The 13702-nt window shown below is 43.9% G+C and overlaps 1 protein-coding gene across 3 annotated transcripts in view; it reads left to right on the plus strand.

The window, feature by feature from the left end:
* Nucleotides 1-12871, plus strand: part of cemip (cell migration inducing hyaluronidase 1) — a 64170-nt gene extending 51299 nt beyond the window's left edge. For all 3 annotated transcript variants that reach the window (XM_014027410.1, XM_014027411.1, XM_014027412.1), the window contains 13 exons: nt 107-192; nt 538-669; nt 796-831; nt 1109-1264; nt 1335-1515; nt 1971-2186; nt 2385-2596; nt 4739-4924; nt 6326-6530; nt 7730-7816; nt 11131-11288; nt 11986-12086; nt 12333-12871. In XM_014027410.1, coding sequence (XP_013882864.1) covers nt 107-192; nt 538-669; nt 796-831; nt 1109-1264; nt 1335-1515; nt 1971-2186; nt 2385-2596; nt 4739-4924; nt 6326-6530; nt 7730-7816; nt 11131-11288; nt 11986-12086; nt 12333-12460 — 1884 coding nt within the window. In that variant the 3' untranslated portion in view covers nt 12461-12871. The remainder of the gene's footprint in view (nt 1-106; nt 193-537; nt 670-795; nt 832-1108; nt 1265-1334; nt 1516-1970; nt 2187-2384; nt 2597-4738; nt 4925-6325; nt 6531-7729; nt 7817-11130; nt 11289-11985; nt 12087-12332) is intronic.
* The last annotated feature ends 831 nt before the right edge of the window (nt 12872-13702 follow it).

Here is a 13702-nt window from a genome sequence, read left to right on the forward strand (position 1 = left end):
ATATATATATATTTCAACTTTGGTTGAAGCTGAACTGAAAATGTAAAGACTAAGTTGAGTTCAGTTTATTCTGAATGCTGAATTGTGGTATTTGAACTGGTTTCAGGCTGGACTGATCCTGGATCATGGAGTAAAGACCACCCAGGCCAACGACAGGGACAAGAGACCATTTCTGTCTCTGATTGGAGCCAGGTCAGACCCTGGAAACATCTTTACTCAAAGAAATAGCCTGGATGGTTTAACAGCCAAAGTCAGGGAAAGGTCATGTAAGGGTAAAGGAAAGGTCACTTAAAGGTCAAGTAAAAGTCAAGGGACGGTCATGTAACTGTCATATGAAGGTCAAGGAAAGGTCATGTAACTGTCATGTAAAGGTCAAAGGTATAATCTGAAGGTAGGGACCAGGGATGTCCCTCATGTTAGTGAATATTTGTCATCCAAACCAGAACTTCACATTCATCTTTTATTTTAGCTAACATGACATTTTTGTTTTGATTTTCAGAAGATTCATATTTCTGGTTAATCTTTACAACCTCGCAGGTACAGCCCACACCTGGATGCAGATCCTTTCAAACCCAGAGTCCCGGCTCTGGTCCATCACTTTGTGGCCTACAAAAACCAGGACCATGGAGCCTGGCTGAGAGGAGGAGATGTCTGGCTCGATGACTGCCAGTAAGTTCAGCATGCCTGTTCAGTTATTTTTGCTGCAGTTGAGTGACACTAAAATTCCTGAATGTTCCTAAATTTTTCTGAACATTTCTGGTGCTTCAAACTGTTGATGTTTTTTTTCTACTGTAGATTTGCTGATAATGGCATTGGCCTAACGCTCGCCAGGTAAGATTCTTCCAAAGCCAAACCTGTTCAAGCCTCAGAATAAAGTAACTGCAATGTTTTATAACAAAATTTGAGTCTTTTCTTATGATAAAAAGTCATTTCTAGATGATAAATCATGTTGAAGTAGAAAGAGTCTGAAATCATCTGCAGCTTCAGCCGTTTTTGGACTACTTCTGACACATTTATCTGTTGGGTTGTTGTTGTTGTCGTGTTGACATTCCTGTTTCTCCTGATTCTGGTTTCAGTTTGAATTAAATACATCATCTCTACTCCACAGTGGAGGAACGTTCCCGGATGATGACGGCTCCCATCAGCAGGTGAAGAACTCTCTGTTTGTGGGGGAAAGTGACAATCATGGGATGCCATTTCCAGACAACAGAATCTGGGGCCCAGGAGGTTCTGACCCATCTGGCAGGACACTACCTCGTGGCGTGTGAGTGTTGGACTCTGAAAGTGTCTGTTTTCAGACGAGGAACAGTGAATACATGAGTGTTTGTTTGCAGGGATTTTCCAATCCGAGGAATGCAGATCTATGACGGGCCCATCCGTGTCCAAAACTGTACATTTCGTAAATACACGGCCCTGGAAGGCCGGCACACCAGCGCCTTTGGCTTCAGGCTCAACAACACGTGGCAGAGCTGCCCGAACAACAACGTAACTCAAATCATCTTTGATCGGGTTCCTGTAAGTCTGTCATCCCAAAGAAACAAATTCTGCAGGATCTTTTGTAGCATCTGGAAGATCTGGTGACTTCAGCACCAGATCCAAATCCAAAGGGTCAGAAGTTTGGATCATATCACCACCTCTTTATGACAAACTCTTTATTTGACCAACTTTATATTAAATTAGATAACTTATTCAGAGAATCAATGTTAAAGTCTCCTGTCTCCAGTCTGGACCAGTCCAGTCTGGATCTGTCTCTAGTCTAGATCCATCTCGTGGCAAGAACACTTTGGACCCTAACCTATGAACAGTTTTACAGGGACACTGTGGACAAGAAGACAGGGACAGGTTGGGTCGGAGAGATTCAGTGTTGTGCTCAAAGATGTGCTGTCTCACTTCAGGGTTCTGATTGGAGGACAGACAGTCCTCCACTGGACCAAAGTTGCATTAGTAAGATATTTCTCACTTTGCCACAGATCACATCTCGGGTATTCTTTGGGGAGCCAGGCCCCTGGTTCAGTAAAATGCAGATGGATGGAGACAAGACAACCATTTTTCACGATGTTGACGGCTCAGTCAGTGAGTACCCTGGAGCCTTTCTGGTGAAGGAGGACAACTGGCTGCTTCGACACCCTGACTGCATTGATGTGCCAGACTGGAAGGCTGCTATCTGCAGTGGCCACTATGCACAGGTGGGTTAGCCCCTGGTCACTCATTCAGTTTCACAAACATCTCTCACTGGAGCATCCAACTTTGTTCCATTCTGTGGTCATGACTCTAGCGTACTGATGTTCAAAAAGATCTGATCCACATGGGACCACTTGAGATGGATGGAAGTCCCTTGGTTGAGTTTTATGTAATCCTTCTCTTTTTATGTCTGTTTTCTTCAGATCTACATCCAGATCCGACACCCTGCCAGTTTGAACCTACACATAGTCCGGGATGAGTATCCTGACTGGCCCCTAACTCTGGAAGGAGCTCTTGGAAAGAAGAAACACTACCAGCAGTTTCAGCCTGTGGTCAGTCTGGCCAAAGGCTACACACTTCACTGGGACCAAGCAGCACCTGCAGAGGTCACCATCTGGCTCATCAACTTCAACAAGTCAGTAGACCAGACCATAAATGTTTTGTCCCAAGATCCAGGTCCTGGTCTTTTTATAAAGAGGAACCAGGACTCAGATTCAGAGTGAGACAAATAAAAGTTTGGGAGGTTATGTCAAACATTTAATTATTTATTTTTACTAGTAGCACATTTTTTAAAGTTCTGTCAGGTGTGGGCTTCAAGTTTTTAGAAAATGACACGAAGTGAACTGAAGACATGAAATTGCTTTTAAAAACAGATTTTCTTTGTCAACACTCAGTGGATGTGCAGCTCCTCCCTTTGGACAGGCTGACTCTTTAAACCACACGATGGCTGCTTGTGATTCCAAGCATCTTTGAGTTTAACTGCATGGTCTGACTTRTGTCTAATGACACTGACTGACCTTATCGACAACACAAACACCTGGAGGCTGAGTCTGAAATCTGACTCGCTCTCTTTTAAATGTGAAAAAAAAAAAAAACGGTTGTTTTATCTGAAGGACGGAAAAACAGACTGAGAAAACAAAAAACACTCCAATCTGATCAAATAAAATACAAAGAAATCATTATGTTTATTTTGTTTGTAACTTAGCAATGCACATAAAAACATACACAGGAAATGTACTCAGGTTAAGGTAAGAAGGAAATAACTGAAGATAAAAGTAATTATCTGGTTAAAATAAGAGAGGAATTAAACTGTGGTGTTACAGACAGAGAGGGTGATCCAGATTGTCCATGATATCCATGACCACCTCATAAGTGTCTTGTTTTGCAGCTGATAATAGAGCCAACCAAACGAACAACAACCGACTGGCTGACCAATCAATCGACCAAACAACCAAACAACAATGGACCAACTGACCGACTGACCAATCAACCAACCAAACGAACAACAACCGACTGGCTGACCAATCGATCGACCAACCAAACAAACAACGATGGACCAACTGACTGACTGACCAATCAACCAACCAAACGAACAATGACCGACAGACTGACCGATTGATCAATCAACCAAACCAGCCCAACTAACAACAACTGACCGGCTGACTGACTGACCTGACCAGTTGATTGGGGCGGCTGTGGTGGAGTGGATAGGGGAGTCGTCCTGGAACCAGAAGGCCCATCAGAATTTTGTGGCGGTTTAGCCCAGTTAGGACTTCAACCTGTGTGCTTAGAGTTTTCTTTATCAGGACAATGAGAGCTACAACAGGCTCTGGTCCTTTGAAGTGAGCCTGACTGACAGCTTTTGTAAGGTAGTCAGCTCTCTGGTTAGCATTAATGCCAGTATGTCCTGGTACCCATTGAACAGTAACACTGTTGTATCTCCCCAGTTGTTTGATGGCTTCTGCACACTCCCAAGCCAGCCTCAGCAAGGTAGTGTTAGGCTAACCCTGACTCATTCCAGTCCAGTCTGCAGGTGATACATCTCCTCTCCTTTGATGTACAGTGGTTGTGAAGGACTCCCTCCCTTTCTTATTTATGTATTAACCTTTATTTAACCAGGCAAAGCACATTGAGATCACAGATCTCCTTTGCAAAGGCAGCCTGGGCCTGAAGGTAATCAGTTGTACAAGTTTTTGGTCTGTGGGGGAAAATGAAGTACCCAAAGAAAACCAATGCAAGCACGAGGAGAATATTCAAACTCCACACAGAAAGACCCCAGGTCCGAACCAGGGATCAAACCCAGGACCTTCTTGTTGTAAGGCATCAATGTTAACCATTAAGCCATCTTGCTTCTTAAAGTCAACCATCTCCTTGATCTTGAAAACATTTAGCTCAGGTGGTTTTGCCTCGCCACCTCCATATAGCTGTCCACCAATCTAATTCCCCTCCATCTCAATCACACCCAACCACTGCTGATTCATCAGAGAGTTTCTGAAGATGGCGTGATTCAGACCTTCACCGGAAATGATGGATGGATGGATGGATGGATGGATGGATGGATGGATGGATAGATGGATGGATGGATGGTCCCCTGCAGAGCACCAGTTATTCACTGAAAGAATGAGAGGAAACTGCCCATGTGGACTAACTGTGGCCTGTCAGGTAGTCAATAATCCAGGAAACAGTAGTCTTTGACATCAATCAATAAATCAATCAATGATTGAATTCAACATGTTTTGTTTACATTACTTTTGTTTGTTTGTTTGTTTGGTCTCAGAAATGACTGGATCAGCTTGGGCCTCTGCTACCCACAAGGTACCAACTTCACCATCATCGCTGACATCCATGACCGTCTGACCAAACAGACCCGTAAGACTGGGGTCTTCATGAGGACCAACCAGAGGGAGAAGATCAACCACTCCCATCTGAGCCGAGGATACTACTACTGGGAGGAAGAAACCGGGTCAGAACCAAACTAAAGTCCAGATTAAAACAGTTCAGAGTAAAAGTCCAGTACTGTACATTACTGAGTCTGACAGATTCTAGCTGCCCAAATGCTCAAACAACTCATCTGAGTCAATTCAATTCAGTTTACGTATACAGCGCCAAATCACAACAACTATTGTAAATGGTAAATGGACTGTACTTGTATAGCACTTTGCTACCCAACCAGGACACTCAAAGCTCTTCACMCTACAATCTGTGTCCTCATTTATCCATTCACACAGCACTCTGTTAGGTCTCTACAAAGCTAACATGTTCAATCATCTATGGAGACAAATCAGTGCCAATCACATCCATACACTGATGGGACACATCAGAGGCATTAGGGCTGAAGTGTCTTGCCCAAGGACACAACAACTGAGACAGCTGGACGGGGGATCGAACTGGTGACCTCCCGGTTCCAGAACGACTCCCCTAACCACTCTGCCACAGCCACCCCAGATCACTGTACACACACACAAAAAAAAAAAAACAATAAGTCTAAAGAAGTCAGCAGACTGTGCCAAATCTTCACTACATCACAGTCTCATATCCTGAGCAGCATATTGGTGACAGTGGAGAGGAAAAACTCCCTATTAACAGGAAGAAACCTCCAGCAGAACCAGAACCAGACTCAGGACAGGCGGCCATCTGCCTCGACCYGCTGGATTGGAGGAAAGGAAAGAGACACAGACAAACACAGAAGAACTGGTCCAAAAAATATCAACTAAATCCTGAAAAAGTAATTTTTTCCCAACAACCAACCTGTATGTTATGGAGGACCAAAACTGCCATGATTAGAAATAAAAGCAGAAATATACGAATGGCACAATAAATAAATAAATAAATAGACACACTTAAAATGCACAAACCTATTTTAAAAAGTAGAACTTTATCTTATGTTTTATCATTGACTTGACCTTCATATTTATTTTTCCAGCTTTTAATTGTCAGTTTTGGTCCTCCGTACGATATAGCTTTAAGACACTGAGTTGCTGCCATGTGACTGGCTTATTAGTTATTTGTAATAAACAGGTGGACCAAAGAAAATGGTAGACATGAGCTAGATGAAACATTAAAAGAATCATTTATAAGTTACAAAATCAGCGAGGGCTTAAAAATAGTTTTCTCTGTTATCACTGAAACACATCTGTCTAAACATCTGTCCAAACATGGAAAACATTTGTTCAGAAACATCTGTGCAAACTCAGGTAAAAACTAGAGAGCAGGAAACATTGTGTTAACAGCAGCAAATGTTCCTTCTTCACAGACCAACAGTCCACTGTGGCTTCAGTCATAGTCTCAACAGACACGTGAAGTCTAAGGTCTTATGATCAGATCGGTGTTTCTCATGTCTGCTGTTGTCTCATGTGTCCTGCAGCTTGCTCTTTCTGAAGATTACAGCCCATAATGTCAGGGAACAGTTTGCCTTCTGCTCTGTGAAAGGATGTGAGAGGATCAAGATCACAGCCAGCATCCCAGCAGGAAGRCCTCCCAGTAACTGTCTTATCAGGACCTACCCCCGACATGCTGAGCTGCCAGTGGTGGACGTCCCCATGCCCAGGAAGATGCCCACCTCCAGGCTGGTGAGTACTTCATCTGTCCATCCGTCCAGCTGTCTGTCTGTCTATTTATCCTTCTGTGAGTGTCTGYTGGTCAAGCCTTGGTTCATAGGACTCATAGGGCCAAGCCTGAAAAAACTACAGGAAGCTTCTCAAGGTGGGTCCCCCTTCTTGTTGGGGGAATAAAGATTGGGTGCAGAGGGGGTGGGGTCTACTGGTGTCATAAACTGGGTTTTGGATTGTGAAAGGGACTCCACAAAAAAATGGGGGTAGAAGTGGAGAACACTGACCCCTGAAGACTAACAGTTTGGTTGGACAGGTAGGACCTGAACCAATTCAAGGCAACACCCCTGATTCCCACCCACTGGTCCAGACGAGCTAACAGAACGTCATGGTCCACAGTGTCAAAAAGCAGCTGTTAGGTCTAAAAGRACAAGGATGACACAGTCACCGGAGTCAGTAGCTAAAAGAAAARCATTCAAAATGTTTAAAAGAGCTGACTCAGTGCTGTGGAGAGTTTTAAAACCAGAATGGAAAACTTTGAGAATAAATGCTCTTGAAGAAAAACCAAGTAACTGACTGTGCACAAGTTTCTCAAGGACTTTGGAGATAACAGAYCATTTAGAAGTTGGCCTAAAATGAGCTAAATTAGTGGTGCCTAGTCCAGGTTTTTTGTTAAGAGGTTGCACCACTGCATGTTTAAAATGATCAGGGACCACACCAGAGGAAAGACCACTATTGACGAGTTCGAGACAATTGGTTCTAGGGTGGGGAAACCTCTTTGAAGAGTCGAGGAGGGACAGCTTTGTTGGGAGAACCTGCAGGCTTCAGATAGATCTAATCTCCTGAAGAGAAGACAGAGATTAAGACATTCCTTAGCTTTTCTGTGTTTTCTCATGATTAAAGATGTTCTTTTCCTAACGGAGGGAAATCTCAGGTTCTGTGCTCAGCTGGGAGCCAGTAAAAATATTCCTGGTCTCTGTAGAATTCATCAGGAAACACAGTCGGTCTTCAGCTTTAAGCTCCGTGTTTTCTCTGGAAACCTGCAGTGGAGGAAAACATTTCAGTGTTTGCTTGGAGTCGCTTCACATTCAGAACCGGTCCAAGCAAGTGGACCTGAATGAGTTCGCCCTGAGTCCAGTCACTGCAGGGTTCAGGACCGGGTCTGAGCGGCCCAGTTGGATAAATTCTGATGAATTCTGTTCCTGTTTGTTTCTCCTCAGAACTCAGCAGAGCACTTCCTAGAGGTCAAACTGGACTCATACAGCTCTCGTTTCTTCCATATTAAAGAGGACTTCGCCTTCACTGAGGTATTACACAGCTTAACGCCAACACAAAACCTAATTATATTTCATGTGTTTTAAAGTTGATTCATATCAAATGGTTATTTAAAACTTTACATCCTTAAAACTTACAAGTGAAAGAGTAAACAGTGATTTATCATCATTCCCTGAGAAAATATTTGGTACAGACCCCTCACTGCTCTGTTGTTGGATATATCAGCTGCAGTTTGGGGTCCAGCTGCTGAACTCAGATGATAATAATAATAATGCATTAGTTTTATATAGCGCTTTTCGAGACCCTCAAAGACACTTTACAATTTTTCATGCATCATTCATTCACTCACATTCACACACTGATGGCAGTAAGCTACATTGTAGCCACAGCTGCCCTGGGGCAGACTGACAYAGGTGGGGCTGCCATGCTGCGCCACCGGCCCCTCTGACCACCATCAGTAGGCATGGCGGGGAGTCGAACCTGTGACTTGCGGGGTCCCAAAGCCGGCTGCTCTACCACTACACCACAGCCGCCCCATCTCTTTCAAGAGATACAACCATCTCTTGAAAATGCCCTTTTTATTGGCTGGCAGGTTGGAATCATAGGAACCTGTGTTGATTTAKAGGAAAACTACCCAGAATTCCATTTGTCATCTTCTTGTGTATTCCTGGGGCAGCACTGTGGTGCAGTGAAAACGTTATTTTCTGCCCTACCCCTCATCCTAACTCAACATTTTAGGATAATAAAGAATTAGTTAATAAAATGACCTGATTATTGTTARTGTTACTAACCTAACCTCCAGGTGTGAGCTTGGTGAGCTCATTTTTCAAACTCAGAATCTTTATTGTACAAAATAATATCCAGTCCTGTTCAATGCAAAGAATTCGTGTTAAATAGACCCATAGCTTTCAAAAGTTCTACTACTGAAACACTATCCATGTTTCCATCAAGGTTTTTTAATGTGCATGTTGAATCACATCAGGAAAGCTGAATGGAAACGGCTCGATTCAAAAAAACTACCTCTAATTCACATAAAGTTGATACGCTCGCTTGAGGTGGTTTTTGGGTTTTTCAAAAAAGAGTTAATGCTCAAAAGGAGAGATGGAAACACATTTGTCGAATCAGTTCTGACGTAGTGAACAGTTACCTCACATGTTTGATCAGCTGTTCTCTCTGTCTGAATGGTACCGGTACCAGAGTGACTGCAGCTGGACCCTCCTCCAGCTGTCGGTGTATTCTCAGTTATTCCTGTAACATGAAGAGAATCACATTTCTTTCTCTACGTCTGCAGACAGCAGGAACATCACCAGAACTAGTTGATATAACAGAATAAAAACATCTTTCCTGATAGCAGCAACATGTTCCTGATAACTTCTCTCCATGGTCCTGAGATGTGTGGACCTGCCAGTTTGTGACTTTTACTTCCTGTTTACTACACACATGCATCTGACGTAACTGATTCACTTCAAGCCAGTTGATGGAAACACGTCTGATTCGCATTTCTTCGTTTTTTCCTTTTTGCAAAATTTAAAGTTTGCTCAAAATTTGAATTCAAATTGGATGTAAACACGGCCTCAGGCAGGGTTAATAATTCTCCCCACACATCTTCTGACACTTATCCAAAGTTGGGTTTCATTGAGAACGTTTTCTGAGTCACTGAACAGTGTACCAGAACCTCCTCAAGTCCAACCCAAAATCCTTCTCCATGGCCTCCCCAAATTCCCCCCATGCCTGAGTTTTTGCATCTGCAACCACCAAAGCTGATAGATACCCTCTTTGCCACCCTGTACCTGTCAGCTGCTTCGGGAGTCCTCAGAGAAAGCCAAGTCTGGACGACTTCCTTCTTCAGCCTGATGGCCTTCATTACTGCTGGTCTGCTGCGACAGACACCAATAACCTTCAGATCACAGCTCCTAGAAGAKGCATCTGCAATGGAGGTCCTGAACATGGCCCATTCAGATTCCATGTCCCCGACCTCCACRGGGACATGTGGAAAACTGTCCTGGAGGTGAGAGCTGAAGATCACAAAGAGAGGGGGCTCCACCAAACCTTTCTGGCAGCTTTCCCCACCATTGGACCCAACTCACCACCAGGTGGTGATCAGTTGTTGGCTCCGCCCCTCTCTTTACCTGAGTGTCCAAGACATAAAGCTGCAGGTCTGATGGCACGATTACAAAATCTATTTGGCCTAAGGTGGCCTAGTACCAAGTACACTTATGGACCACCCTATGCTCAAACATAGTGTTCGTTATGGACAACCCATGCTTAGCACAGAAGTCCAATAACAGAACACCATTTGGGTTCAGATCAGGGAGGCTGTTCCCCCAAATTGCCCCCTTCTAGATATGCACATTGAAGTCACCCAGTAGAACAAGGGAGTAAGACGACACCCCTTCCAGGACACCATCCAAAGACTCTAAAAATACTGGGCAATCTGAACTGATGCTCGGTGCATAAGCACAAAAACATCAGAACCTTCCCTCCTGCAGCACAGAGCCACAGACCGGCAACCTTCTCCTTCACCAGGGTGAACTCCAACACTGAGGCACACAGCCGGGGGCTTGTGGATATCCCCACACCCGCCCGCCGCCTCTCTCCCTGGGCAACTCCAGAATAGCAGAGAGTCCAGTTCCACTCCAGGAGTTGGGTTCCAAAGCCCAACTGTATCTAGTTAACACTCAACCTCACCCACATCTCCAGCTCCTTACCCGCAAGTGAGCTTACATTCCACGTCCCTAGAGCTGCCAGGAATCGGCACAGCCAGGGACCCWCCCTTGCCTGCTGCCCAACATGCACTGCACCCGACCATGATGGTCCTCRCTGRGGATGGTGGGTCTATGTGGAGGTGGCCTCCTGTAGTCCTTTTGGGCTTGGCCTGGCTAAGCCCCAGGAACCAAGGTTCAACCACTGGAAGCACACTGGCGAGCCCTCACCCCACCGCACTCTACCCCACCCCAGTACCTGGGTCCAGGGAGGTGCCCCAGTTTCCCTTTTCCAGTTGAGTTTTCCAGATTTGGTTGCAGTTCCATTTCATCAAGGGTTCTGAACTGCTCTAAGTCTGACCCCTGCCCACCCCACCCCCAATGCCCTAGACAACAGAACCCCAGGGTCACAGCGGTACTCAAACCCTTCCACCACATTAAGGTGGCGATTCTGCAGAAGGGAGGTTAATAATTTTTTTTCAATTAAACTATATTCTCTTTAGTTTGTGTCAATCTCTACCCCCAGCTTTATTTATGGTTGAGTTTTATGTAAAATGTTGTCTTTGACATATTAGATCTTCTGAGGAGCATCAGAGATGGCTCACTCAACAAAACTCTTTAACTGAAAGCATTTGTTTTTTCAGGTGAACGGCAGGAAGTTAGTCCAAGCAGAAGATGGAGTGGAGCTGACAATAATAGATGGATTCAATGGAAATATTGTGGAGACCAAAGGTTTCAGGAGCTCCATCTTACAGGGGATCCCTGCACAGATCCAGAATTATGTCCATGGACTAAAAGACGGGTGAGCAGCAGCTCCTCTGCTCTCTCAGATACTGTTGGATATCAGTAGATACTGTTAGTATCTACTGATATCRAACAGTATCTYACAGMTATCAGTAGATACAGTCAGGGTTTCAAGCTCATCATAGCACAGAAACAGCACTGGTGAAAGTTATTAATTATGGGGGTTGGACAATGAAACTGAAACACCTTATCATTTTAGTGTGGGAGGTTTCATGGCTAAACTGGACCAATGGTGGCCAGTCTTCATTAACTGCACATTGCACCAGTAAGAGCAGAGTGTGAAGGGTCAATTAGCAGGGTAAGAGCACGGTTTGGCTCAAAATATTGCAATGCACACAACATTTTATGTGACATACAGAGTTCAAAAGAGGACAAAGTGTTGGAGCATCTGTGACCAAGACAGCAAGTCTTTGTGATGCATCAAGAGCCACAGTATCCAGGGTAATGTCAGCAGACCACCAAGAAGGACCAACCACATCCAACAGGATTAACTGTGGACYCAACAGGAAGCTGTCTGAAAGGATGTTCTGGTCTAAAACCAGATGTTTCACTTTCATTGTCTAACCTTTATAATCTCATAGACTTAGACAGTAGACTTGTAAAAAACAGTCTTGTTTTCCAGTATTTAGACAGATCCTGAACGTTGTTGAACACATAAAGCCAGACCAACAGAAGTACTGTTGTGTTTCCACCAGGTCCATCGTCCTCATGACATCTAAAGGCCGTGTGGTTACCAGAGGTCCCTGGACCAAAGTTTTGGYGGAACTTGGTGCAAACAAAAACATTAAATTAAAAGGTAAATATTTTTCCACTAATTACTTTAATAAGTATGCTTGGAGTAGTCTTGTGGTCGTTTATCTTTAAGATGATTTGTGATCTGTAGTGAGAATAGGGAGAAGGTGGAAGACAGCATGGAGAGGTGAAGCTATGCTCTGCGGACAGTACAGGAGAAGCTGGACACAGAGATAAAGATGAACTCTGTTATATTATGGAATTGATATTTGATACTTGAATGTGATTTATACGTTTATATTTGTTCCAGATAAGATGGTGTTTGTCGGCTTTAAAGGCTCCTTCCAACCAGACTGGGTCAAACTGGAAGTCAGTGATGAGCAGGCCAAGATCCATCAGGTTCTGAGTGTTCCTGTGCTGCACAAGATGAAGCTGTGAACAGCAGGTCAAAGGTCAGGTGTCAGCAAAATCTGTGCCAAGGTTACAGACAGTTTTTAAAACATGGACCTGACCCAGAACTGAAGACAGGCTTCTTATCACATGAATAAGATTCAGAGCAAAAGTTTATATATATGTAAATATATAGAGATTCCCCACTCTTCAGTCACATGTGGAAGTGTCCCTGAACAAGACACTGACCCCCCCCSSCCCCCCCCCCCATCAGTGTATGAGTGGGACCTAAAGCACTGATTTGTCTCCACAGGTGATTCCTGTTAGCTTTGTAGAGACATGACACAGTGCTGAGTGGATGTGTGTGTGAAGATGTGTGGAAGCTGGTATTTCCTACTATGTGGGGACCATGTGGTACCTATAAGGACCTAAGCCTAGTCCCCATGTGGGGGGGGGGGGGGGGGTCTGCAGAAACCTGTGAGGTTAGGGTCAGGGCTAGGCTGTAGAAATGAATGGAAGTCAGTGTAATGGCTCCATAAAACTGTGTGTGTGTGTGTGTGTGTGTGGACGGGTTTTTCCTACAACGTGGGGACAATTTTCCCAAAAAAATCAGCCTCATGGGGACCACTGTCAGGTCCCCACWGTCCAAATGTTAATTCCAGGTGTGGGGTRAGGTTTAGGACCAAGGTTTAGGTTAGTTTAGGGTCAGGTAAGTTTCTGWGAGGTTAATMTTWGAGTATATGGTCAGGGTTAGGATATAAAGTCTAAAAAACATGAATGGAAGTCAATGGAAGGTCCCCACGGGGTCGAGAAACAAACGTGTGTGTGTGTGTGTGTGTGTGTAAATGAGGACAGATTATAAAGAGCTTGCAGTACTCTGTTGGACAGAAGGTGCTGTATTAACTTTTATATTTAATTCAGTGACATGAAAGGAAATCATCTTTAATGTTTGTGTTTCTGAACATAAAGAATCATGTGACCTGAAGATTAAAGAGAAATATTGTGTCAAACAAACAGAAACTCGTTCAGGAAACAGAAAGAGGTTAAAAAGTTTTAAATGTTTCCTGAAGTCGGTCCATCTGAAGCACTTTGACTTCCTTCCCTGTTTGTTAGGAAACTGCTTTAATCAGTTTGTGTTTTTCTTGGTTTTACAGTGAAACTATTTACGAAATGTTTCTTTTTAAAAACTGTTTTATTGTAAAGTTGAGGAAATATTACAATTTTTTTATATTTTTTTTAAATGCAGGATTTCTCATTTTCTGAACTGGTTTAAGTTGTGGAGGGCTGCAC

This window comes from Austrofundulus limnaeus, unplaced genomic scaffold (genome assembly GCF_001266775.1).
Source record: "Austrofundulus limnaeus strain Quisiro unplaced genomic scaffold, Austrofundulus_limnaeus-1.0 Scaffold647, whole genome shotgun sequence".
Taxonomy (NCBI): Eukaryota; Metazoa; Chordata; class Actinopteri; order Cyprinodontiformes; family Rivulidae; genus Austrofundulus; species Austrofundulus limnaeus.